Here is a 26,759-nt window from a genome sequence, read left to right as displayed (position 1 = left end):
GGATAAAAACTAGACGAATAAGCGTTTTTGGAGCACTAAGGAACAGTCACAGAAAAAGGTTGAGACTTAATTGAATGATGAGTAACACGAGAATGAATTTTAGTAGATAGCACAAGAGACGCTAGCTCTTTAGAGCAGTGCCCATTATAGTATTTGTAGAAAAGAGAAAGAGAAGCAACATTACGACAATGTGATAATGATTGGAAGTTGGCCACACGAGCAGGTCCAACTATGTTTACAATGCGTTTTTGCACCTTGTCTAAAAGAGAAAGGGCATCAACAGAAGATCTGCCCCAGATATGGCAACAGTATTCCATACAAGGCCGGATTTGAGATATATAGAGATAGAGAATAGAATCCAAAGTAAGAAAGTGTTGAGCTCGATAAAGAGATGCAACCTTAGCAGATGCTATTTTTGCAACTGACTTGATATATGATTTCCAAGAAAGATCGGAAGTAAGAGTTAATCCTAGAAGATGAAGAGTAGATGACTCATCGAATACATCACCGTTCATAAATGAGTATTTTATTTTAGACAAATTGTTCATATATGAGTATTTGATTTTAGACAACTGGGTCACAGCCGTTTGCAAGTTTTATTACATTAGGCGTTGCTGAAAAATTTAAGTTTCAAAAACAAAGGAGCAAAACTAACAAAATAGGAAATTAAAATGAACTTAAATAAAAAAAAAATTATTAGTGTAAATAATTTGTGTACTGCTTTTGTTTTTATTTCTTTAGAGTGGTTGTTATTTTCAGCAACAAAATTGGATAAGGCAAAGCAAAAAAAAAAAAAAAAAAGGCTTTAAATCAACATTAAAAAGAATGACATTTTATTTGTTTTATTTTAAAGAGGAAAAGAAAAATATAAATAGCTATCAGTTTGTAAAATATATTTTTATAATTTTAATGTAACAAATATATTGTCCCTATGTAATGCATGCCTATACTCTTATGTATAACTTTTTTTATTATATAACTATATTTATCTGTTCACAAGTTTACGCATGTTCAGCTTATTGGGATAAGGCATTTACTTCATACACTGAATGTCTGGGGTTTGTATCCCACTTCCCTAATTTTTTTTTGTTTTTCTACCCGCTCTCTCACTTTTGGTTTACTATATTATTCGTTAAATATAAGCAAACAATTATTAATAATTGCATAACAATTAATAATAATTATTATCAATTGTTCACCAATAACATAGTAAACCGAAAGGGAGGAGGCAGGTTAAATGAGTTCAGCACGGAGCTGAGCGATAAAAAGCAACAGGTATTTAAAATTATAAAGTGATAAAAGATTGGGGATAAAAAATGTACAGGAATAAAAAAGCAGTATGAAATAATTAAGGCTATGTGAAAAAGGTGTATACGACATGGCCTAATTGAAGCTTAAAAATTATGTATATTTTAGTGAGCCTTACTTAGAAAAAAACACTGAAAGGCTTAAATGGTATTAGAAATCTGAACGTCAAGAGAAGTGTATCATTAAAAAATATACAACAAAAAGATTTTTCATATACAAAAAAGAAAAGATAAATGGTTACAAAGCAAGTATATGACCAGGGGTATTTACAAGAAAAACAATTTAAAAAATGGCGAGTGGTGAGATTTGAACCAGAGACATTCATTGCATGAAGTAAACGCCTTATCCAAATAACCTAAACATGTGTATACTTGTGAACAAATAAATATAATTATATAATAAAAAAAGTTATACATAAAAGTATACCTATGCATTACATAGAAGTATTTATATGGGGACAATATATATTTGTTACATTAAAATAATACAGATATATTTTAAAAACAGATAGCAATTTTTATTTTCTCTTTCTCCTTTAAAAAATGACAAATAAAGTATAGAAAAACCATTCGTTTTAATGTTGACTTTATTCAACTATTTTTTTTGTTTCACCTTATCCGATATCATTGCTGAAAATAACAACCACTCTAAAAAAAACAAAAATAATACACAAATTATACAAATTATTATTATTATTTTTTCCTATTTAAATTTATTTTATTTCCTATTTTGTTAGTTTGCTTTCTTCGTTTTTGAGACTTAGTTTTTCCACAATGCTTAATACAATAAAACTTGCAAACACACATGACCAAGTTGTCTAAAGTAAAATACTCATATGTGGACATACAAGACAAAAAAATGCATTAAGTTTTTTACATCCCAGTTTTATACTTAAAGTTTGTGTTTTCATCATCTTTGGGCTTTATTATATCATTTCTGTAAATTTGGATTTCATTCAAAATGTTTTTAAAATTAGGCAATTTTTAGTCTTACAAGTTTTAGGGAAAAACGAGACATTTTTTGCTCATTTGTTTTGCTAATTTATAACATTTTTTTAATGTATTACATCAACATATCATAAAAATATCGCAAACATTACGTTTTTACATTAACACATTGCATGTAGGTATATATTGTGCAGTGGATTTGTAAGGATAAATAAAAGGTTAATTTTAAATTTAAATTATTTTCTTTAAACTCTAAAATACAGATATAGCTTGAACAAGTACCGGACAAGCGCTCAAGTGACAACCTTCAGAAAATGTACTAGTACTTGTTCCGCATGGAATGTGTTTTGGTATTAGGTAGTATTTATTTTAGTTGTTATCTTTTTTCTATAGCTTTTAAAACCATTTTTAACAACTTTAAAACTGTTTACTAAATTTTAAGTTGAATCAGTTACACTAACAGAAAAATATCCATTATGAGCTTAACTTTCTAGATACCACAATTAATAAAAATTTGAAGGATTGTCTGATGCTAGTATATTGACTAGTATATTGAAGTTATTATTATTATTATTATTATTATTGATATAATTTTATATGTTCATTACAATAAGTTAATTACAAAAATTATAATTACATTACAAAAAGTTAATTACAATTTTCATAAGTTAATTACGAAAAAAAAGTGATACCAAAAGCACATGATCTGCTATCTGCTTGTAAATGTAATCCATATGGACATGAACATACTGCCTGACCAGACACCATTTCACAACTATATTGGCAACTTTGTTCAGAACATAAATCTAAAAACAAAAAGATATATATATATATATTTGTATAGATATAGATATATAAAATATATTCAAGGTTAAGTATTTTTATGTAACTAAACATAGACTCTTGTACATGTTACAGTGCTCAATATTATTAAATAATAGAGCTATATATATACATTAAGGGTGGAATGCAAGAAGCGAACTAGAGTCAAGTTTGACTTGAACTTTACATTGTAACCAATTTCAGCAGAGTATGGGTTTTCCTCTCAAAAAACACTCTGCCGCTATTGGTCACAAAGTAAAGTTTAAGTTGAACTTGACTCAAGTTCGCTTCTTGCATTCCACCCTAAATCTTAATTACCTTAAATCTAAATAACAATATGTTTCAACCATAGTGTAAACCTGATAATCAATTAAGGTACATCCACTCTAATTCTAACCATCCCCTAAGCATAATAAAAACAATCCCTCACAATATTGAACACAGATTATCTTCTGTGTCAATTATTAAAACTGTTTTTAAATAGTCTACTCCACCGAAGAAGCTTTAAAAAAATCGAGATACAAGACAAAGTTTACCTAGCAACCACAAATAATCCCAAATCAAAATCAACAAAAAAAAACACTGTAAACATAATATCATTTGGTACAACTCTCCATTCAGCTTGAATGTCAAAACAAAAATAAAGGAAATCATCTAGAATAATTGACTCACATTTGCCATCCGGCCACAATCTATATAAAATATTTAACTGAAATTCTATAAAGATCAGCTACAGTGGCATGCCTAACCTTAAGTCTATCATAAATTCGCATAATTTCAAAATTTTGTACAACAAAAATCAATTAAATACCAACCTATGTAACTGCATAGTTGAGGTACTTTGCCCTTTGAACAACTAGTGTTTGTCTAACAATGTTGTCTACCAAGCAACTGTGACTTAACAGTGACAAATGTGACTTAAAAGTTACTTAAACTTTTGTAACAAACTTTTTTACATAATATTTATTTAATCTGATGTGGTTTTTTATAACATTTATTATTTCTTATACCTTACCGCCTAAAATATATCTTTAGAAAAACTTAAACATGTAAAATTGTTCAAAGCATACATAAATTGTGGGTTGTTCAATGCCTTAAAACAACACCAACTCAATATATAACCTTTGCTTAGATACAGTTTTAAATAATAGAACACATCTAATAAAAGGGTCATTCAATGCCAAGTAGAGCAAATTTTTATGAGGTTCCTTATGGACCATCACAGATTTTATTGAAACTTTTTAATTTTGTACATATATATGAGAAAAGCATGTTTTGAAAATTTTAGATCAATATCTAATATGGTTCTTTAGAAAACGCTATTTAAGTAGAGGGCTATTTTGCAAGAAATTTCACTCTACGAGAAAAAAGTTTTTTTTTATCAAATTAAACAGCTAATAACTTTTAAACAAGTTGGTTTTATACTTCAATTAGTTTAAGATAGCAAGTATGCTATGGATACTTTTAAAAGAACAAAAAGTTCAACATTTTTGAAATTTTAAAGAGCTTAATCTTAAGAACCAATTCAAAATATAATAATAATCAAATTGCTTGTTAATCTACATGAGGTGGGTAAATAATAATAAAAAAATCAGTTGATTAAAGAGCTGCATTTAAAAGTTACAGGTCATCAAAATAAATTTGGATCAAGATTTTCTTAAAATTGATCTACAATGTGAAGCATCTGTTACCTAAGATGGCACTTTTTTCATAAAACTTCTTCTCATATCAATCAATGAGTGTTAATTAATAAAAACCAAAAAAATTATTGGGCACATATTTATAATCCAAAAAGTTAGTCTTTAAAGGTCAGTAAATTTACGATAAAATTACTACTTTTTAAAAGTTAAGTTACTATTTTATTTAATTTTACAATACTAGTCTGTCAATCTAAAAAGTACTAATATTACCAAATAAAATGTTGTATTTTAAAACTAATTAATAATGAGTAGTATGCCATCTCCTTGCTGTATTGGTAAAGGATTCAATAAACAGTGCTATCTTATCAAGTTTAACAAGTCTTAAAAGAGTAAATGTTACTGCGAACTGTCTAGACTAAACCAAGAGCTTCTTTCTTTGAAAAGCAAAGTAAATCCCATAGATTTTATTTGTAACTATCACGAGAAAGTCTACTTGTTGAGGTATGAGAATGAACATCGAAAGTATTTTTGTAAACCTTTTAACAAGCAAGCAAAAAAAGTAAAAATTAAGTTTCAATATTTACCTTAACTTAATACAAATACTTTAATAATAATAATAATAATAATAATAATAATAATAATAATAATAATAATAATAATAATAATAATAATAATAATAATAATAATAATAATAATAATAATAATAATAATAATAACAACAATACTAATGATAATAATAATCATAAATAAATGTAACATTATTTATTAATTATTATCTTTTTTTTGTAGATTCTTTTAGAGTTATCAGTCTCTCATTGGCCAAAAATTTTGATTTAATACCTCGTCAAAAAATAGGCACTAGTTGCAGAAAAACTCTGCATTGCAAACATGATGATACAAAAGAAATTGAACTCCTAAAAAAAATTTATGTTGACAATCTTACGTTAAAAGTTTTTATCAATTGGAATTATGAGGCTATAAACATTCATATTTTTTAATTATTATTTTATAACAAATAATAGTTAATTCAATTCATTTATTTATTTTGTTAACTTCAGACTTTTTTATGGAAAAATTACCTGACTTTTAGAGACTATCTTTTGGGATAATAAATAAGTGCTCATTAATTATTTTGGTTTTTATTAATTAGCACTCTTTGATTAATACATATAAGAAATTTTAGGAAAAAAAAGTGCGATCTTAGGTAACAGATGCATTCGTTTACTGTCAGAGAGGTCATTCCATTTAGAAACAATTATTAAAAATTAGTAAAAAAGTGATGTCTGATAACTTCATATTATTTCCTGTCTTAGTCATGATCGAGTTTGATAAGCGCAGGCTGGAATAACTATTTGTGGTTTAATTCATTGTATATGTTTAATGTTTTGTTATACTTTGTATTGATGAATCATATTGCCACGCTCACGCCTATGACCTAATGGGGTGATATTAAATTTATTCTATAAGTATATTCTATTTATTCTATTCTTATATATTTATTCTATATTTTTATATATATTTAAGCTATTTAACTTAGATGAATATTTAAAGCTACTTGTAAAAAAAAAATAAATAAAAAAATTTAAATACCAATTCCACATGATATTTCATCTGCTTGTAAGTAATATCCAAGTTGACAAGAGCACACTGGCTGACCAAAAACCATTTCACAAGTCTGTTCACAACTTTTACTTAAACATAAAACTTAAAAAAAAAGGTAATAATTGCTAATTTAAAAAAGAAAGTCAAACTATCCATTAAAATAAAATAATAGAGATCTATTATATGCAATACAATATATTATATGCAATACAATTTTAGAAAATAAAATAGTATAATTTAAATATTACTTTAAAGTCTGTAGACAATCTATTTTGCAACCTTAAATGATTGAACTTTTTTGCTGATTGTTGTTAAACAATATTATAAGTAAGAAACTTATGTTTAAAGATTTTATAAAAAATTTATTCCAGTTTCTAATAAATTCTCTTCTGTACATATTATTACAATCGACATACATACAAGCCTAAAAACATCTCACCGATGGTTGTTTATGTATTTGCATTAACAAACAATAACTTTGTTGTTTGATTAACATACATTTTTCAATCTAAACTTCACTCTATCACCATATGTTTATTGTAACAATAGCAGTTAAAAACATAACTTATGACTCTAGTGAAAATTGATAACTTTACAATAATCTCTCGATATAAAACATTGCAATTTAAATAGTCTAATGATAGGATTTCCAACATCTAATATATATTCGTAAGAAGTGCAGTTAAATGACATCAGAACTATTTGCTTCTATGATTCACCGCATAGTTAATCTACGCCAAAAAAAAATACTACTTTTTAATTGCAAATATTCTTTATTTCAAGCCAATCTTTCCTTTTGATTCCTTTTATTTAAGAAAGTTTTATTTACTCTAGCTAAAAAATATTGATTTTTTCAAGAAATTGTGAACAGTTTGAGGATTTACAGATTATCAATACATATGGAAGTCTTAGCTGGCCATCCTTTTCTTGGCGAATTTTTGATGGTACCCATTTTTGTTATGTTTTTTAATTTTTCCAACATTTACTATTTTAGAAACAGTATTTCCACCTTCAAAATGTACCGAGATAACTCTTTTTTTGATTTGTTGTTTCAATGACAATTTTAGTAGTACTTGATAATTTAATATATAAAACATAAAATACAGTTAAGTACTAATTTTTAACTTATCAATGCAATATAATAGTTTGCTTAGCTTAGACCCTTGTCAGACGTAAAATAAAAAGCAATAAAAATATCATAAAAACATATGTAAAAAACCAATAAAAAGATATTATAAAGATGAACTGACTATAAGTGAAAACTTTTTTGAAATAAGGCCTGCAGTTAATTAACGGAACTTTTACACCTTTGTTCTTGTTTAAAAGCAGTAGGAAGGGTCTAATCTCATAACTTGTTTAGTCATATTTGATCTCAAGGAATTCTATTATTTTACTTTCATGGTATTTAAAACTAAGCGTAATTGTTTTTGGGTGCATCCAATTAAGTATACTGTTGCAATCCTTGCAGCGTTCTGTGGCTTTGGAAGCATGTCAATTGCATTTTATGCTGTTTACCTAACACTCAATACTTTTTTGTACAGCTTTCTTCTTTGTTTCTCCAATATAAACTCCACTGCATGAACATGTAAGCTTATACACACCCGGATTGCTATTTAGTAATAATTTGGATTAGTTATTACATAAAATTGTTTTCAAAGTTGGCAGTATTGTTAATATAACTTTAATGCCGTATCTCCTGAGCTCTTTCCTTAATTTTATTCTAGTTTTGGAACCCATGGGAGTTTTATTGTTATGTAACCATCTGCAATTTATCTGCTATTACATCAACAAGATTGTTTTAGATTTTGGTTTCGATTTCTGAATTTTATATCTTTGTGCCATTTTATTATCAATAACTTACAGAAAAAACATTTTTTGTTTAAAAAAATAGTTTAAGAAAATCCAATCAATTAAATTGGTTAGTTTATGTATTTTTTATTTACTATTTCATACAAACAGTTTTTTCTGCAAACTCATACCAACAAAAAAGTTGAAAAAGAGGGTGATACTTTGACCACATTTTCTGATTTCATAAGTTAATCTTTTCTAAGTGTAGGAATATGATTTTCTTGTTAAAAAATGCTATTTAATACATTATAATTGAAAAAAAAAAAAATCGAAATTAAGAATTTAAATTTAATAATACAATTGCATCCTATTAATAAATAATTAGTGGGTGATCACTTCTTTGTGGAAAGTAACTCACCTGTACTACTTTAATGTCGAAAAAATATCTAAACTTCCTTGAAATAATTAAGCAAATTGATAATGATAAAGAAAAGAGCAGGAAAGTGAAGATAACAATAGCGTAGATAAAAATAGTCAGTGCCATAAAATCCTGTTTTATCACTGTAATGGCAATTTATGCTGCTACCAATTTCAATTTCACTCAGTCCTGATTATTTACTTGCTAAAAGATACTAATCTGAAAAAATGACCAGCAACAAAGAACTCACTAAAAAATAGGGTGGTTTAATAAATTTTTATTATCAAAAATTGAAACTACAGTGACTTTATGTGAAGCAGTATGACAGAAAAGTATAAAATTTGAAAAAAAATTAAAATCAAACAATATATACACCTTGCTGCTCAATAGCAAAGGTTTGGGCACTAAAAAATACAACCTGTATAAAAGGACCGTTATTTTTGAAACTTTTATATAATTTCCTTCTATTGAGACTCAATATAACATACTTTAAACAAGTTTTTGAACTACCCTACCAAACACGTGATTGACTGTATTAGAATTTGTAATAAAAAATGTTATGAAAACAAAACTGCATTAATAATGAGGCCATGGGTTTCATTACTTTATAAATACCCTAGAGATGGTAAATATGTAATATTTAGCCTTACTACATTATGTTAATCAAAGGTTAGCTACAAACACTAAAGATACTTCTGGTACTCAAAAATACCAATCCACTAATTGTGCTACAAGCTCATAATATTAAAGAGTTTTAAGCAATTTTAAAACAATAAGTGAACATAAACAATTCTATATATTTTCAATACAATATTTATAAAGCAAAAAATTTTCTACTTTCATCAATACAGTACTAAACTTAAGCAAAATATTGAACTTGAAAAACAAGCTTGACTTATCAATACAGTACTAAACTTAAGCAAAATATTGAACTTGAAAAACAAGTTTGAACAATAGCAAACTTTGTTTAGATATAAACATATAAAAACCATTAAATGTCTAATTGCTACAAAATAAAAACCAGCTGGTCCAACTAGTTTTTTATCTCCGGACTGGTTGATTGTGTATCATACAGATTACTATATCAGAATAAACTTTTATCAGAAACTTAAACCTGGTGGCTCGATTCTTGCCTAGAGTTCAGATCAGGGATGCAGAGTCCCAAAAAGGATTTGAAAGTCACAAAAAGATTACTTCATCCTAGTTTTTGGTATCCAGTAGCTCTAAAAATGTAAATAAGATTATGGACTACTAATAGATATAAATTAAGACTTTAAGGTAAGAGGAGCAATCATTTATCGAACCCAGAACCCTTAAAGGTAATGGCAGCAAGGACTCAGGGACTACAGGCTTAAAAACAATAAGTTTTAAGTCAATAAATATCATGAATTTTTCTTTTTATAGCAGATCATATGTCAAAAAACATGTTTAGAGCTTCTGGACACTACAGACTTGGCAAATATAGAGATATAAAGCCGGAGTTCTTTTGGAACTCTGCATCTCTGGTGCAGAATCTCATCACTTACTGCTGTTATTCGATAACTATTGTGTTATTTTTATGTAAAATAATATGATTGTATCTTTAGGTTATACATTAAAAGAAGATCTTAATTAAAGTATTGCATGTTTTGAATGCTCACCTCTCAAACTTGTTTCAAAAAAAGATGGAGTTGCATATGGAAATTAAAAAAATTGATAACATAAGAGTTCATACACAAAAGGCTGTTACCAATGTGCTAGGTTTAAAAGAAGCTGCATTTGGTGAAATTGAATCATCTTTAAAAAAAGCGTTTGAAAAAAATGAACCAAGTTTTAGACAATATCATGATTCAAAATTTGAATCATGATATTGTCATGATATTAAGTCAAAATTTGACAAAACATTATCAAAATCTGAAAAAATCACACTTCTTATACTCACTTCAGATAGTTGATCAATAGAGAAAACTCAGCAGTATTTTTTAACTTCAAAAAGATCTGTAGTACAAGCCAAAAAAATTAGCAAAAAAAGTGGAATACTATCAAAACTTTCTCGAAAATTGGGTAAAAAACATAACGAAGATGTAATTACAGAGATTGTTCAGTTCTATTAATGTGATGAATATTCAACAGTTTGTCCAGGAAAGAAAGAATTTGTTTCAGTTAAAGTAGATTATACATGCGGTAGTGGTGTACCATGATTATACATGCGGTAGTGGTATACCATGCGGTAGTGGTCTAGTGGTAGAGCGCTCGCTTCATAAGCGAGGTTCCGAGTTCGATCCCAACCACGTCCCTGGTAGTACCGCGCTCAACTTGTTTCTCCGCGCAGCGGTCTTGTTCGTCAAGGTTCGTGTTTCGGAGTTATAGAGTTGAGAGAGGGTTATAACCCTCTCTCAACTCTATAACTCCGAAATTAAGTAGCCTCAATTAGTAGCACAATTAAGTAGCCTCCTCATCACAATTAAGTAGCCTCCTCATCCTCAACTCTATAACTCCGAAATTAAGTAGCCTCAATTAACCACAATTAAGTAGCCTCCTCATCTGTAGTGGCCTTCTGGGCCTTGGGGAGGTGAAATAACAAAAAAAAAAAAAAAAAAAAAAAAAAGATTATACAAAGCAACACATCTAAAAACAACTTTTTCTAGTCAATATGAAAGAACTTCATATTGAGCTTAAAAAGAAACATTTTAAAAAAGAATTTTTTTCAAAAAGAATTATTTTAAAGTTACAGTTTCAAAACCTTGTTAGCTTTAAAGGGCCAAGTGCTGCATTCCTGTGGGTGGTGCTTCTGGTCTGCATGCAGTTTGTGTTTGTCATTACTATCAAAATGTCAAGCTCCTTGTACAGAAAATTCTTGGAATTGCTAATTACTAAAGCTTATTGAAAATTATGGTTTGTAGCATTGAAAATAGAGATTGTATGGTGCATAGCTGCAATAAATGTCCTGGAAAAAAGGTTTTGTTAGATAAGATTGACTTTTTGTTTGATGAAAATGAAATTAGTGAAGTTAATTTTTATCAATGGTAAAAATTGAATTTTCAATGTACGTTAGCACCAGGAAATTAACCTTTAGATGAATTTATTGAAATGGTTTATGAACAGTTAGATAATTTACAAGAGCATCATTTTATATCAAAGAGTCAAGCCTTTCCAACATTTGAAAACTAATTTAAAAGAAAAACAAGCTTTAGTTCTTTTTTGACTATGCAGAAAATTACAGTTTTCTAATACAGGATGCAGTGCAAGATTTTCACTGGAATAACAGCCAGGCAAAATTGTACCCCTTTGTTGCTTATTTTATAAAAGATGAAAAATTTGATAGCCAAAGTTATTGTGTTATATAAGATCATCTGAAACATGGAACAGATGCTGTACACTGCTTTATCAATAAAGTTATTGATAAACTTACACAATTACAAACATTTGAACAAACTATCTCTTTTATGGATGGAGCTGCATCGCAATATGAAAAAAACAAAAATATTATCAACTTATGCTACCATATTCACAATTTTGACATAACTGCAGAGTGGCACTTTATTGCAACATCGTATGGTAAAAGTCCTTGTGATGGAGTTGGTTGAATGGTAAAATGCCTTGTTGCACGAGCCAGTCTCCAGTCACTTAATGATCCTATTGACACATCAACCAAAATGTACTTAATAAAAATAAGAAAAGATTCATTTATTACCATTTGCACTAATGTCAATTTTTCTTCATGCAGAACTTTTATTAATAAAATTTCAAGTTACACACCAGGAGAATATGTGGCCTGCATTTATGATGCTCAATGGTATTTAGGAAATAATCTTAGTATTTCAAATGAGCATTAAAATCTTCATATTAAATTTATGTAAAAGTCTTCTTTCTGTGACAAACTCACATGGCCATGCAGAGATGATCTCTGTTAGGTACCCCTGATGCATATTTTATGCAAAGTACAATCTCTAAAGGTCCAGTCTAACAGAGGAAGATTTTATAATGTTAAATTTAAAGAAATCATTGAAGTTATTTTATTATTTGAGAAAATTAATTTTTTGTGCATTTTATTAATTTCGTTTATTGACTTAAAAAAATGTTATTCTCTAAATAGATAAAAAAAATTTTAACTGAAATTTGAAGTTATATTTATACAAATATTCTCAAGTTATATATAAACAAATCTCTTAAAATATTAAGGGTAATACATTTTTATTGAAAACGTTTGTAAACATTTTTTATCACTATCATTAAAAAATTGCGAAACATTTTGTTTTTCATTAAAAATAAAATCGTTATAAAGGAAAGGGTGGAGGGAGGGGAGGGGGGGGGGGAGGAAGGAGTTATAAGTTTCTATCTATTGGGATTATAAAGCTATAAGCATTAATATTTTTTAATTATTATTTTATAACAAATAATATTGTTTAATTCAATTCATTTACTTATTTTGCTAACTTCAGACTTTTTTTATGGAAAAATTACCTGACTTTTAGAGACTATCTTTTGGGATTATAAATAAGTGCCTATTAACTTTTTGGTTTTTATTAATGGACATTTCTCTAATTCTATTGTGCAACTAATTTCTCAGCTTGAAAAAGAGGCCAGTAAGGACAAAAATGTAAACAAATAAAAACTCTTTCTTGAAATTATAAAATCAAAAATATAATTTCGCTCCAAAAGATGTCTTATTCGAACTCGAGCATTTTCAGACCAAACGAAGTGAAAAAATGTGGAAGAGGGATGTATTGCTGTATTCCAATGTGCGGAAGTTCGTTTTATAATAACAATATAGAAAAGACTAACATTGCTCTATTTTCTTTCCCTAACAAAGAAAAAAAACTTGATGTTTACAGAGCTTGGTGTAACGAAATATTTAAATATAGACATAAAGGAGGTGCTGATAAATTTGAAATAATAAAACACACGAAAGTGTGTGAATTTCTCTTTAGGCCTGAGGAAGTAAAAGTTAGTTCAGGATGTGGTAAAAAAACTTTAAAATCAGGGAATGAAGTTCCTAGTATTTTTTCATTCAAGACACCACAAGATAAGTTACCTAGAAAATCTCCATGCAAAAAGTCGAAATATCCAGAGTTTACAACTAATATTGATACTGAAACTCAACAATAATCAATTCTACCAAAAACTTAGGTTGTGAAAATTGTAAACTTTTATCATCCGAAAAAACAATCATAGAAAAAAAAAATAGAAGTATGTCATGAAAATTACAGAAGCTTGCTTGAAGAATATAAATCTTTAAAAATAATAAATGACCAGTTAAAAAATAATATTTTTAGTTACGAGAATTTTGAAAAAGATGATAAGCATTTCAACTCATTTACTGGCATGAAGAAAGAAAAATTTGACATTTTATTTGAATATTTAAATCCTGGAAAAGAATGTGAAAACATAAAATATTATTATCCTGAGCATAACTCTGAGGAAAAGTTACCTGAAGAACTATTTTCATCTCCTTCATATTCTACACCAGAATCCAAACCTGGTCGTAGGTCAAAAATGAAATCGGTTGATCAACTATTTATGTTTTTAACGTAGCTAAGACTTGGTTTTTCTTTAAGTTTTACTTCCTGGTTATTTAAAACACCAAAATCTACTGTTTCAAGATACCTTATTACATGGTCAAATTTTATATATCTTAAACTTGGTGCTATACCAATTTGGCCAAATTTAGATCAACTTAAACATAATATGCCAAAATGCTTTAAAGAGACATATCCTCAAACGAAGGTTATTATTGACTGTACTGAGTTGCTTTGTCAAAAACCTTCCAGCCTAACGATTCAAAGAAGTTTGTTTTCACATTATAAGCATTACGTTACCTATAAAAGATTAGTTGGGATTGCTCCTTCTGGTGCAGTGACACTTGTAACTTTGTTGTTTGTGAACTATTTGCTGGCTCTATTTCTGATATTGAAATAGTTAAGCAATCAGAACTTTTGCAAAAAGAGCTATGGGAAAGTGGTGATTCTGAAATGGCTGTTAGGGTTTTATAATTAATGATCTGCTTAAGCCTTTAGGTGTAACACTGAACATTCTGGCCTTTTTAAATGGGAGAGATCAGCTATCCACACGAAGAGGTTATAGAAAGTCAAACAATAGCAGCTTTAAGAATTCATGTAGAACGTGCCATACAACGAATTAAGAAAATTAAACAAATACGAAATGAAATACCTCTTGTTTTATATGGATCAATAAATCAAATTTGGACTGTAAGCTGCTTATTGTGTAACTTTATGGATCCTCTTATAAAACAGTAAAAATATAAGATATGTAATATTTATTATTGAGATACGTAGAATGATAAAATTCATTTTTTATAAAAATAGCTTAACTTATCCATAACATCTAAAAAATAACATTCATCAAAATCAACATTTACAATAATAACTCCTTTATAAACATAAACTATGAACAAACAATGAGTTAGTCCAGATAAACCCATGGCCATTTGGACTTGTGTATAATAGCCAAATAAGTGATCCTTCTTTAGGAATATTTCTCCTGTAGGTAATGAACCAATATAAAATGTTTCTTTCTTAACTAAATCATTAGGATTTTCATTTCTTTTTGTGTAAGGACACTTAATTTCAATTAAATATGGCTTTGAATCAATTAAAACAAGTCCATCTGGACTTGCACCAAGCCAAGGGATGCATGGTTGAACTAATAATCCAGTCTCAATTATTTTGATATATTGGTTTAATTGATAAATAATGACATTTTTAAATTTTTCTTTTGCAATGTCTTCATTAATATTACTGCGATTTAGCATTTCTTTAACATTGTTGGATTTTTTAATGTCTTCTGTAAATTGTTTTACCAAAAATTCAGCTACTTTTCCGAATATAAATCTTATGTGCATTTGATGATGTTATTCTATATTTTCTCTCCTTTAATCATTGTGCACATTGCCTTTGTTTTACAGTTTTTTTTTGTAATGATATACTTTCTTCTTGTAAGACAATTATTTTTTTCATAAACTCCATTTCTTTTGGGGAATAATTCCATGTATCAGGTATATCTAAAAATTTACTAGGTAAAGTAAGGTTAGAAATTATAATAGGTTCGCATTCAACATTTTTGACATAAGTGTGATAAAACTTCGTTCAATTGGTAAAAGTTGATATGAAAGTGGGGATCCTAAACACTGCATGCAAAATTTTGTGATTTCTGAATCAATGAGAATTTTATTTGGTATGATATGAGCGTAGCCAATATTTGGATTAATTTTTTTAAAATTATTCTGTAGCTTCATTACAGCATTTAAGTTATCTATAAAATTGAAGTTAAATCCCTCCTCATTTACTTTTGGGTTAATCCCTTTTTGTGTAAAGTTAGCATGAAGTACGTTTTTCATTACAGGATATACTTTTTTCTGTTTCTCACCAGGCACTCCCCATTTTCTTAAAGTACTTGTGCAAGCGATTTCAGAAGGAACAACTTTAAAATAATTTAATGAGTAATCTGCCAACTCTAACAGAAAAGCCATAATGTGATTGCAATAACCACGTAATCCAGCTGGGCAACTGCAAGAAGCCTTATCAACTTGACTATTTTTGCGATTTATATATATTTGCATTTTACAAATCATTTTTTTCATACTTGCTCAACAGGTACATTTCGCAATGAAGTGTTTGAGTGTTCGTGTTGTAAATAAGCTGTCTGTAGAAATGTAACGTTCTTGCTTAAATTTCAATCCTCTTTCTAATAGTAAGCGACCGGGGGTATGGCCGGAGTCAGGTTTGATAACACATAGCCGCGACCGGGGATGAGTTTACGATCAGTGCTGCATTAATATTGATAGATATTAATGTAATATAAAAATGTTATTTTTAATTAAAATTTATGATATGAGTTATAATTAAAACAATACTTTTATAGGAATCAATATAAATGCAATATAAATCAATTATCAATATAAATGCAACCCTGGTCATAAACCCGCCGGTGCTGCATTAAAATTGATAGATCCTTTAAAATATTGTTTTTAAATAAAATTCATATCATAAATTTTAATTAAAAATAATATTTTTATTTAAAATTTATGATATGAATTTTAAATAAAAATATTATTCTATCAATATTAATGCAGCCCTGATCATAAACCTGGCTCTGGTCATGGCTATGTGTTATCAAACCTAGCCCTGGCCCTGGCCCCGGTTGCTTACTACTTTCTAACATTTTTTATTTTGTTTTTACTTTTAATGTACCGCATTTGTTCATATGATTGTCAATTTCATGTCTGGTGAACACTGGGAGAAACTCAAGAGATTTTCACCAGCACATATCTTCTTTTAACGATACATCTTTTTTTGAATTTAATTCTATCTTCAGGTCTCTATTTATATCATCTAATATTAGATTTTGAATTTTTTTATCTTTAAAGCAGTCACTATTAAATCCATTCATTTTTTATTAGATAAGTAATCTATTAAGAACTATCCTTTAAATAGATTGCCGCTATTTGTTTACATTTTTGTCCATACTGACCTCTTTTTCAAGCTGAGAAATTAGTTGCACAATCGAATTAGAGAAATGTCTATTAACATTCTTTGATTGATGCTTTGCATTGCAGATTAATTTTAGGAAAGTCTTGATCCGACTCATTTTGATGACCTATACCTTTTAGTAATAATAGTACGAAAATCAGCACCACATCAAAACAAGGGTTAAATAGTGCCGAACATGTCAAGAGTAGGTAACACCCTGTGGCAGTTTTGCTCATAATTGTGTCAATATTGTCAAGCAATATCTAAACAACTGTCTTTCATTCTTTATTTGTTTGGGAAGATCATTCCATTTAGAGACAATAGGATAAGTGAAAAAGTAATTTCTAGGCTGATGATTGCGTATTATTTACCATCTTTGTGTCGTTGTGAATGAGTTCGATTAGCACAAGCTGGAATATTTATTTGTGGTATAATTCATTGTATATTATTGATGTTTTGTAATATTTTGTATTACTGAATCATATCGTATTGCTCACGTCTATGACCTTATGGTGTGATATTAAATTTTTTGCATCCTTTAAAGGCATCTCTTTATTCAACTGATCTTTTTTAAATATTTTTCCATTACATGAAGAACAACAGGCAATTTAAGTAGTGCAGAGTGAATTAAAAAAACCTGTATTGAAAATATTGTATGTTTATATTAGGGTTGTACTGAAATTGATTTTTAAGTTTGAGTCAGAACTGGATTTGTTAAAAAATTTTAATAAAATTCCAGACAAATGTAAATTTTTATTACTTTCTGCTTGAAAAAAAACAAAAACAAAAATTAAAATTATTTAGACTTAGATTAAAAATATACTAGAAAAAGTTAATAAAAATCTTTTTTACCAGAATAAATAGACTTTGACGAGTAGCCATATGTAATAGGATATTGAAATTATTATTGTTATAACTGTTATTCTTACTAATGATACTAACATTATTATTTTATATTCATAACAATAATGTTTAATTGAATATTTGAAGCTAATCAACTTGGATGAATATTTAACACTACTTATTGAAAAAAAAAAACAATAAAAAATAAATTTAATACCATTTCCACATGAAATTCCATCTGGTTGTAAGTAATATCCAAATTGACATGAGCACACTGCCTGACCAGAAACTATTTCACAAGTCTGTTCACAACTTTTTGTTGAACATAAATCTTAAAAAAATAGGTAATAATTGCTGATTTATAAAAAGAAAGTACCTTTAGAAAACAATCTTTAGAAATAAAATAATAGAGAACACAAGATATTATATGCAATACAATTTTATAATATAAAATAGTATAATTTAAATATTACTTTAACTAAAATAAGAATGTAGTTCTAATTTTGATTGAAATAAAAACATAATTCTAAGTATAATACAAATTAAATTATTTTATACATTTATTAAGATACAATAATTTTTAAAGAACTTTTCATTATATTGGATATTTTCAGCATTATTCAAGTATTATTAAAAGTTTTAAAATATTTGAAAAGATATTTATGTAAAATAATTATTTTATAGAACTATTATTATTTTTGAGTTTCAAAACTAACAATGAAAATATTTACCAGCAAAACTTTTTTTTAGTAATTATTAAACAGTAATAAAATTAATAAGTCACTACTACTTTGTATAAAGACTGCCTCATAACAAGAAGTTCGATCCACACCATGTCCCTAGTAGTACAGCACTTAACTTTTTCCATGCAGCAGCCTTGTTTTTCAAGATTCGCGATTCAGAGTAAAATAGTTGAGGGAGGGTTGTAACCAAAATTAAAGTAGCCTCCTCTACTGTAATGGCCTTTTCGGGCTAAGGGGAATTGAAATAACATTCAAAAAAAAAAACATCCTTAAATAAAAAATTAGAGTTAAAGTCCCTGAAAACAAGTGTCAATCCATCTTTAGGAGCAAACTTCCTTATTTTAAAACAAATCTAATAATTGATATAAAATAGTTATTTTATGTTATTTTAAAGAATCAATATATAGACGTTTTACTTATTTTGAAAAATCTGTAGGCAATCTATTTTAAAACCTTAAATGATCGAATTTTTTGCTGATTGTTGTTTAACAATATTATGAGTAAGAAACATATGTATGAAGATTATATAAAAAATTTATTACAGTTTCTAAAAAATTCTCTTCTGTACATATAACACATTATTACATTCGACATACATACAAGCCTAAGAACATTTAACCAATGGTTGCTTATGTACTTGAACTGATAAACAATATTTTTCTTGTTTGATTTTTACACATTTTTCAATCTAAACATTACTTTGTCACTATATGTTTATTGTAACAATAGCACTGAAAAATATAACTTGTGACTCTTGTCAACAATTGATAACTTTACAATAGTCTCTCTATATAAAACATTGCAATTTAAATAGTCTAATGATAGGATCTCCTACATCTAATATATATTTGTAAGAAATGCAGTTAAATGATATCAGAACTATTTGCTTTTATGATTCACAGCACAGTTAATCTACGCCAACAAAAGAAAAATACTTTTTTAAAGCAAATATACTTTATTTCTAGCCAATCTTTCTTTTTGATTTCTGTTACTCAAGAAAGTTTAACATACCCTAGCTATAAAATTTTAATTTTTTCAAGCAATTGTGAACAGTTGGACGATTTACAGTTATACAATGATCTTTTTGTAAATCTTTGGCTAGCTTTGGTGCAGATAGTTTAATATCTTGCTCCTATTAATTTTTCTATCGATGCATTTGGAAGTCTTAGCTGGCCATCCTTTTCTTGGCGAATTTTTGATGGTACCAATTTTTGTTTTATTTTTCAATGATGTTTCCTACATTTACAATTTTAGAAACAGTTTTATACCTTTTTCCATCATTATAATGTCCCGGGATAACTCTTTTTTGATTCCTTGTTTTAATGACAATTCTTGTAGTACTTGATAAAAAATATAAAAAACATAAAATATAGCTAAGTACTAATTTTTAACTTATCAATGTAATATTTTAGTTAACTTAGCATAGACCCATCTCAGACGTAAAATAAAATGCAATTAAAGTATCATAAAAACGTATGTAAAAAATCATTAAAAAGATATTATAAAGATGAACTGACTTAAGTGAAAACTTTTTCAAAGAGAGATCTCCAGCTATTTAACGCAGTTTTAACACCACTGTCCTTGTTCAAAAGCAACGGGAAGGGCCTAATCTCATAACTTGTATAGTCATATTTGATCTCAAGGGAATCTCTTAATTTAAATTCAGGGTATTAAAAACTGAGCGCGATTAAATAAACTGTTGCAATCCTTGGAGTGTTCTGCGGCTTTGGAAACATGCCAATTGCCTTTAATGCTGTTTACCCGAAACTCAATACTTCTTTGCGCAGTTTTCTTTTTGTTTCTCCAATATAAACTCCATTGCATGAACATGTAAGCTTATACACATCCGGATTGCTATTTAGTAATAATTTGGATTAGTTATTACATAAAATTGTTTTCAAAGTTGGCAGTATTGTTAATATAACTTTAATGCCGTATCTCCTGAGCTCTTTCCTTAATTTTATTCTAGTTTTGGAACCCATGGGAGTTTTATTGTTATGTAACCATCTGCAATTTATCTGCAATTTATCTGCAATTACATCAACAGGATTGTTTTGAAATTTGGTTTTGATTTCTGAATCTCATATCTTTTTGCCATTTTATTATCAATAACTTACAGAAAAAACATTTTTGTTTAAGAAAATAGTTTAAGAAAATCCAATCAACAATATTGGTTAATTTATGTATTTTTTATTTGCTATTTCATAAAAACAGTTTTTTCTGCAAAATGATACCAACAGAAAAAATGAAAAAGAGGGTGATACTTTGACCACATTTTCTGATTTTATAAGTTTCTAAGTATGTATGACAGAAAAGTATGAAATCTAGAAAGAATTTAAAATCAAACAATATATACACCTTGAAGCTCATTAGCATAGGTTTGGGCACTAATAAATAATAATATCCTGTATAAAATGACTATTATTTTAGAAACTTTTATATGATTTCTCTTCTATTGAGACTCAAAATAACATACTTTGAAATTTTTTTGAACTATCCTACCAAAGATTGTATTAGAATTTGTTATAAAAAGTATTATGCTTGATATATAAACTGCATTAATAATCGGGCAATAGGTTTCATTACTTTATGAATATCCTAGAGATGGCAAATATGTAATGCCTAGTCTCGCTACATTATGTTAATCAAAGGTTAGCTACAAAGACGAAAGATACCAATGGTACCAAAAAACACTAAACCACTAATTGTGCTGCAAGCTCATCATGTTAAGGAGTTTTAAGTAACTTAAGTGAGGATAATACTGAAAAAGAAAAAGTTTAGTCGCACACTGGTAGATTTCTATGACGCACAAAAAACTTGACTAAATTTTATGTTGTTAGTGAAATGACTTTTTTATAATATTTTAAATTAATTTTTTTTTATTTTAGTAATATTAAGGAATTATTTAGAGATATTTATTCCTTAATAAGACGACTTGCGAATGTTTACATTCTCTTTTTTACAAAAACATGCGTGCATACTTGTAGGCAGAAAAAACTAATAATCGCCAATTTCCAGCAAAAAACTTGAAGATGTTTGTATGTTTTGGGAAGAAATTTATTCACTTATTGATTTTTAAAAAGAATTAAATTATTTCAACCAGTTGTTGTGTCATTAGATGCTCAAAAAGATGTGAAAACTAATGTGGATTAAAAATTTGTAATTTACTTTTCGAAAATCAGATTTTAAAAAGAGTAGAGACTGGATTAAAGCTTAACATTTCATAACAATAAAGTTGCTCTAATTTCTAGTTCGATCCAAAAAAGAGAAGGGAAAAGTATGCTAAAGTATATAATCGAGGATCCTTATCAATATTATAATCTACAATAAAGAGTTTGATAACTATACTGAGAAAATAAATTATTACACCAAACTACTTAATAAGTCTACAATTTCTATATATTTTCAATACAATATTTATAAAGCAGAAACTTTTTTACTTTCATCGATACAGTACTAAACTTAAGCAAAATATTAAACTTGTAAAAATATGCTTGACTTGAACAAAGTAAACAAATTTCATGCCAAATTCTAACATCAGATGAATAAATGAGTTGTTTTTTCTAGACTTATCCTAAATGGTAATGTAGCTTTTTAAAAAATTTACTTCTCTCACGCTTGATGTTGGATGACCATTTTTATTTTGTGGTTATAAAGCACAATATAATAAAAAATTTTAATTTATAAACATAGTATTCATATATTTATAACTAAACAAAGTTTGAACAATGGCAAACTTTGTTTAGTTATAAACATATAAATTCTATTAGATGTCTAATTGCTACAAAATAAAAACCAGCTGGTGCAACTAGTTTTTTATCGACTGACTTCTTGATTGTGTATCATACAGATTACTATATCAGAATAAACTTTTATCAGAAACTTAAACCTGGTGGCTCGATTCTTGCCTACAGAGTTCAGATCAGGGATGCGGAGTCCCAAATAGGACTTTGGATTTAAAAGTCACAAAAAGATTACTTCATTCTAGTTTTATACTTCAATTAGTTTAAGATAGCAAGTATGCTATGGATACTTTTAAAAGAACAAAAAGTTCAACATTTTTGAAATTTTAAAGAGCTTAATCTTAAGAACCAATTCAAAATATAATAATAATCAAATTGCTTGTTAATCTACATGAGGTGGGTAAATAATAATAAAAAAATCAGTTGATTAAAGAGCTGCATTTAAAAGTTACAGGTCATCAAAATAAATTTGGATCAAGATTTTCTTAAAATTGATCTACAATGTGAAGCATCTGTTACCTAAGATGGCACTTTTTTCATAAAACTTCTTCTCATATCAATCAATGAGTGTTAATTAATAAAAACCAAAAAAATTATTGGGCACATATTTATAATCCAAAAAGTTAGTCTTTAAAGGTCAGTAAATTTACGATAAAATTACTACTTTTTAAAAGTTAAGTTACTATTTCATTTAATTTTACAATACTAGTCTGTCAATCTAAAAAGTACTAATATTACCAAATAAAATGTTGTATTTTAAAACTAATTAATAATGAGTAGTATGCCATCTCCTTGCTGTATTGGTAAAGGATTCAATAAACAGTGCTATCTTATCAAGTTTAACAAGTCTTAAAAGAGTAAATGTTACTGCGAACTGTCTAGACTAAACCAAGAGCTTCTTTCTTTGAAAAGCAAAGTAAATCCCATAGATTTTATTTGTAACTATCACGAGAAAGTCTACTTGTTGAGGTATGAGAATGAACATCGAAAGTATTTTTGTAAACCTTTTAACAAGCAAGCAAAAAAAGTAAAAATTAAGTTTCAATATTTACCTTAACTTAATACAAATACTTTAATAATAATAATAATAATAATAATAATAATAATAATAATAATAATAATAATAATAATAATAATAATAATAATAATAATAATAATAATAATAATAATAATAATAATAACAACAATACTAATGATAATAATAATCATAAATAAATGTAACATTATTTATTAATTATTATCTTTTTTTTGTAGATTCTTTTAGAGTTATCAGTCTCTCATTGGCCAAAAATTTTGATTTAATACCTCGTCAAAAAATAGGCACTAGTTGCAGAAAAACTCTGCATTGCAAACATGATGATACAAAAGAAATTGAACTCCTAAAAAAAATTTATGTTGACAATCTTACGTTAAAAGTTTTTATCAATTGGAATTATGAGGCTATAAACATTCATATTTTTTAATTATTATTTTATAACAAATAATAGTTAATTCAATTCATTTATTTATTTTGTTAACTTCAGACTTTTTTATGGAAAAATTACCTGACTTTTAGAGACTATCTTTTGGGATAAGAAATAAGTGCTCATTAATTATTTTGGTTTTTATTAATTAGCACTCTTTGATTAATACATATAAGAAATTTTAGGAAAAAAAAGTGCGATCTTAGGTAACAGATGCATTCGTTTACTGTCAGAGAGGTCATTCCATTTAGAAACAATTATTAAAAATTAGTAAAAAAGTGATGTCTGATAACTTCATATTATTTCCTGTCTTAGTCATGATCGAGTTTGATAAGCGCAGGCTGGAATAACTATTTGTGGTTTAATTCATTGTATATGTTTAATGTTTTGTTATACTTTGTATTGATGAATCATATTGCCACGCTCACGCCTATGACCTAATGGGGTGATATTAAATTTATTCTATAAGTATATTCTATTTATTCTATTCTTATATATTTATTCTATATTTTTATATATATTTAAAAGTGATTGACTAGATGAATATTTAAAGCTACTTGTAAAAAAAATAAATAAAAAAATTTAAATACCAATTCCACATGATATTTCATCTGCTTGTAAGTAATATCCAAGTTGACAAGAGCACACTGGCTGACCAAAAACCATTTCACAAGTCTGTTCACAACTTTTACTTAAACATAAAACTTAAAAAAAAGGTAATAATTGCTAATTTAAGAAAGTCAAACTATCCATTAAAATAAAATAATAGAGATCTATTATATGCAATACAATATATTATATGCAATACAATTTTAGAAAATAAAATAGTATAATTTAAATATTACTTTAAAGTCTGTAGACAATCTATTTTGCAACCTTAAATGATTGAACTTTTTTGCTGATTGTTGTTAAACAATATTATAAGTAAGAAACTTATGTTTAAAGATTTTATAAAAAATTTATTCCAGTTTCTAATAAATTCTCTTCTGTACATATTATTACAATCGACATACATACAAGCCTAAAAACATCTCACCGATGGTTGTTTATGTATTTGCATTAACAAACAATAACTTTGTTGTTTGATTAACATACATTTTTCAATCTAAACTTCACTCTATCACCATATGTTTATTGTAACAATAGCAGTTAAAAACATAACTTATGACTCTAGTGAAAATTGATAACTTTACAATAATCTCTCGATATAAAACATTGCAATTTAAATAGTCTAATGATAGGATTTCCAACATCTAATATATATTCGTAAGAAGTGCAGTTAAATGACATCAGAACTATTTGCTTCTATGATTCACCGCATAGTTAATCTACGCCAAAAAAAAATACTACTTTTTAATTGCAAATATTCTTTATTTCAAGCCAATCTTTCCTTTTGATTCCTTTTATTTAAGAAAGTTTTTATTTACTCTAGCTAAAAAATATTGATTTTTTCAAGAAATTGTGAACAGTTTGAGGATTTACAGATTATCAATACATATGGAAGTCTTAGCTGGCCATCCTCTTTGGCCAATTTTTGATGGTACCCATTTTTGTTATGTTTTTTAATTTTTCCAACATTTACTATTTTAGAAACAGTATTTCCACCTTCAAAATGTACCGAGATAACTCTTTTTTTGATTTGTTGTTTCAATGACAATTTTAGTAGTACTTGATAATTTAATATATAAAACATAAAATACAGTTAAGTACTAATTTTTAACTTATCAATGCAATATAATAGTTTGCTTAGCTTAGACCCTTGTCAGACGTAAAATAAAAAGCAATAAAAATATCATAAAAACATATGTAAAAAACCAATAAAAAGATATTATAAAGATGAACTGACTATAAGTGAAAACTTTTTTGAAATAAGGCCTGCAGTTAATTAACGGAACTTTTACACCTTTGTTCTTGTTTAAAAGCAGTAGGAAGGGTCTAATCTCATAACTTGTTTAGTCATATTTGATCTCAAGGAATTCTATTATTTTACTTTCATGGTATTTAAAACTAAGCGTAATTGTTTTTGGGTGCATCCAATTAAGTATACTGTTGCAATCCTTGCAGCGTTCTGTGGCTTTGGAAGCATGTCAATTGCATTTTATGCTGTTTACCTAACACTCAATACTTTTTTGTACAGCTTTCTTCTTTGTTTCTCCAATATAAACTCCACTGCATGAACATGTAAGCTTATACACACCCGGATTGCTATTTAGTAATAATTTGGATTAGTTATTACATAAAATTGTTTTCAAAGTTGGCAGTATTGTTAATATAACTTTAATGCCGTATCTCCTGAGCTCTTTCCTTAATTTTATTCTAGTTTTGGAACCCATGGGAGTTTTATTGTTATGTAACCATCTGCAATTTATCTGCTATTACATCAACAAGATTGTTTTAGATTTTGGTTTCGATTTCTGAATTTTATATCTTTGTGCCATTTTATTATCAATAACTTACAGAAAAAAACATTTTTTGTTTAAAAAAATAGTTTAAGAAAATCCAATCAATTAAATTGGTTAGTTTATGTATTTTTTATTTACTATTTCATACAAACAGTTTTTTCTGCAAACTCATACCAACAAAAAAGTTGAAAAAGAGGGTGATACTTTGACCACATTTTCTGATTTCATAAGTTAATCTTTTCTAAGTGTAGGAATATGATTTTCTTGTTAAAAAATGATATTTAATACATTATAATTGAAAAAAAAAAATCGAAATTAAGAATTTAAATTTAATAATACAATTGCATCCTATTAATAAATAATTAGTGGGTGATCACTTCTTTGTGGAAAGTAACTCACCTGTACTACTTTAATGTCGAAAAAATATCTAAACTTCCTTGAAATAATTAAGCAAATTGATAATGATAAAGAAAAGAGCAGGAAAGTGAAGATAACAATAGCGTAGATAAAAATAGTCAGTGCCATAAAATCCTGTTTTATCACTGTAATGGCAATTTATGCTGCTACCAATT

The 26,759-nt window shown here is 27.4% G+C and overlaps 1 protein-coding gene across 1 annotated transcript in view; it reads right to left on the bottom strand.

Annotated features, from left to right (window-relative positions):
* Window positions 1–26,759, bottom strand: part of LOC136083666 (multiple epidermal growth factor-like domains protein 6) — a 92,762-nt gene that overhangs the window by 19,896 nt on the left and 46,107 nt on the right. The window contains exons 6-9 of the mRNA XM_065803204.1: window positions 24,376–24,489; window positions 18,054–18,167; window positions 6,308–6,421; window positions 2,948–3,061 (exon numbers count right to left, since the gene is read on the bottom strand). Coding sequence (XP_065659276.1) covers window positions 2,948–3,061; window positions 6,308–6,421; window positions 18,054–18,167; window positions 24,376–24,489 — 456 coding nt within the window. The remainder of the gene's footprint in view (window positions 1–2,947; window positions 3,062–6,307; window positions 6,422–18,053; window positions 18,168–24,375; window positions 24,490–26,759) is intronic.

Source organism: Hydra vulgaris, chromosome 08, assembly GCF_038396675.1.
Source record: "Hydra vulgaris chromosome 08, alternate assembly HydraT2T_AEP".
NCBI classification, from domain to species: Eukaryota; Metazoa; Cnidaria; class Hydrozoa; order Anthoathecata; family Hydridae; genus Hydra; species Hydra vulgaris.
This window is presented reverse-complemented; position numbering and strand designations above follow the sequence as displayed.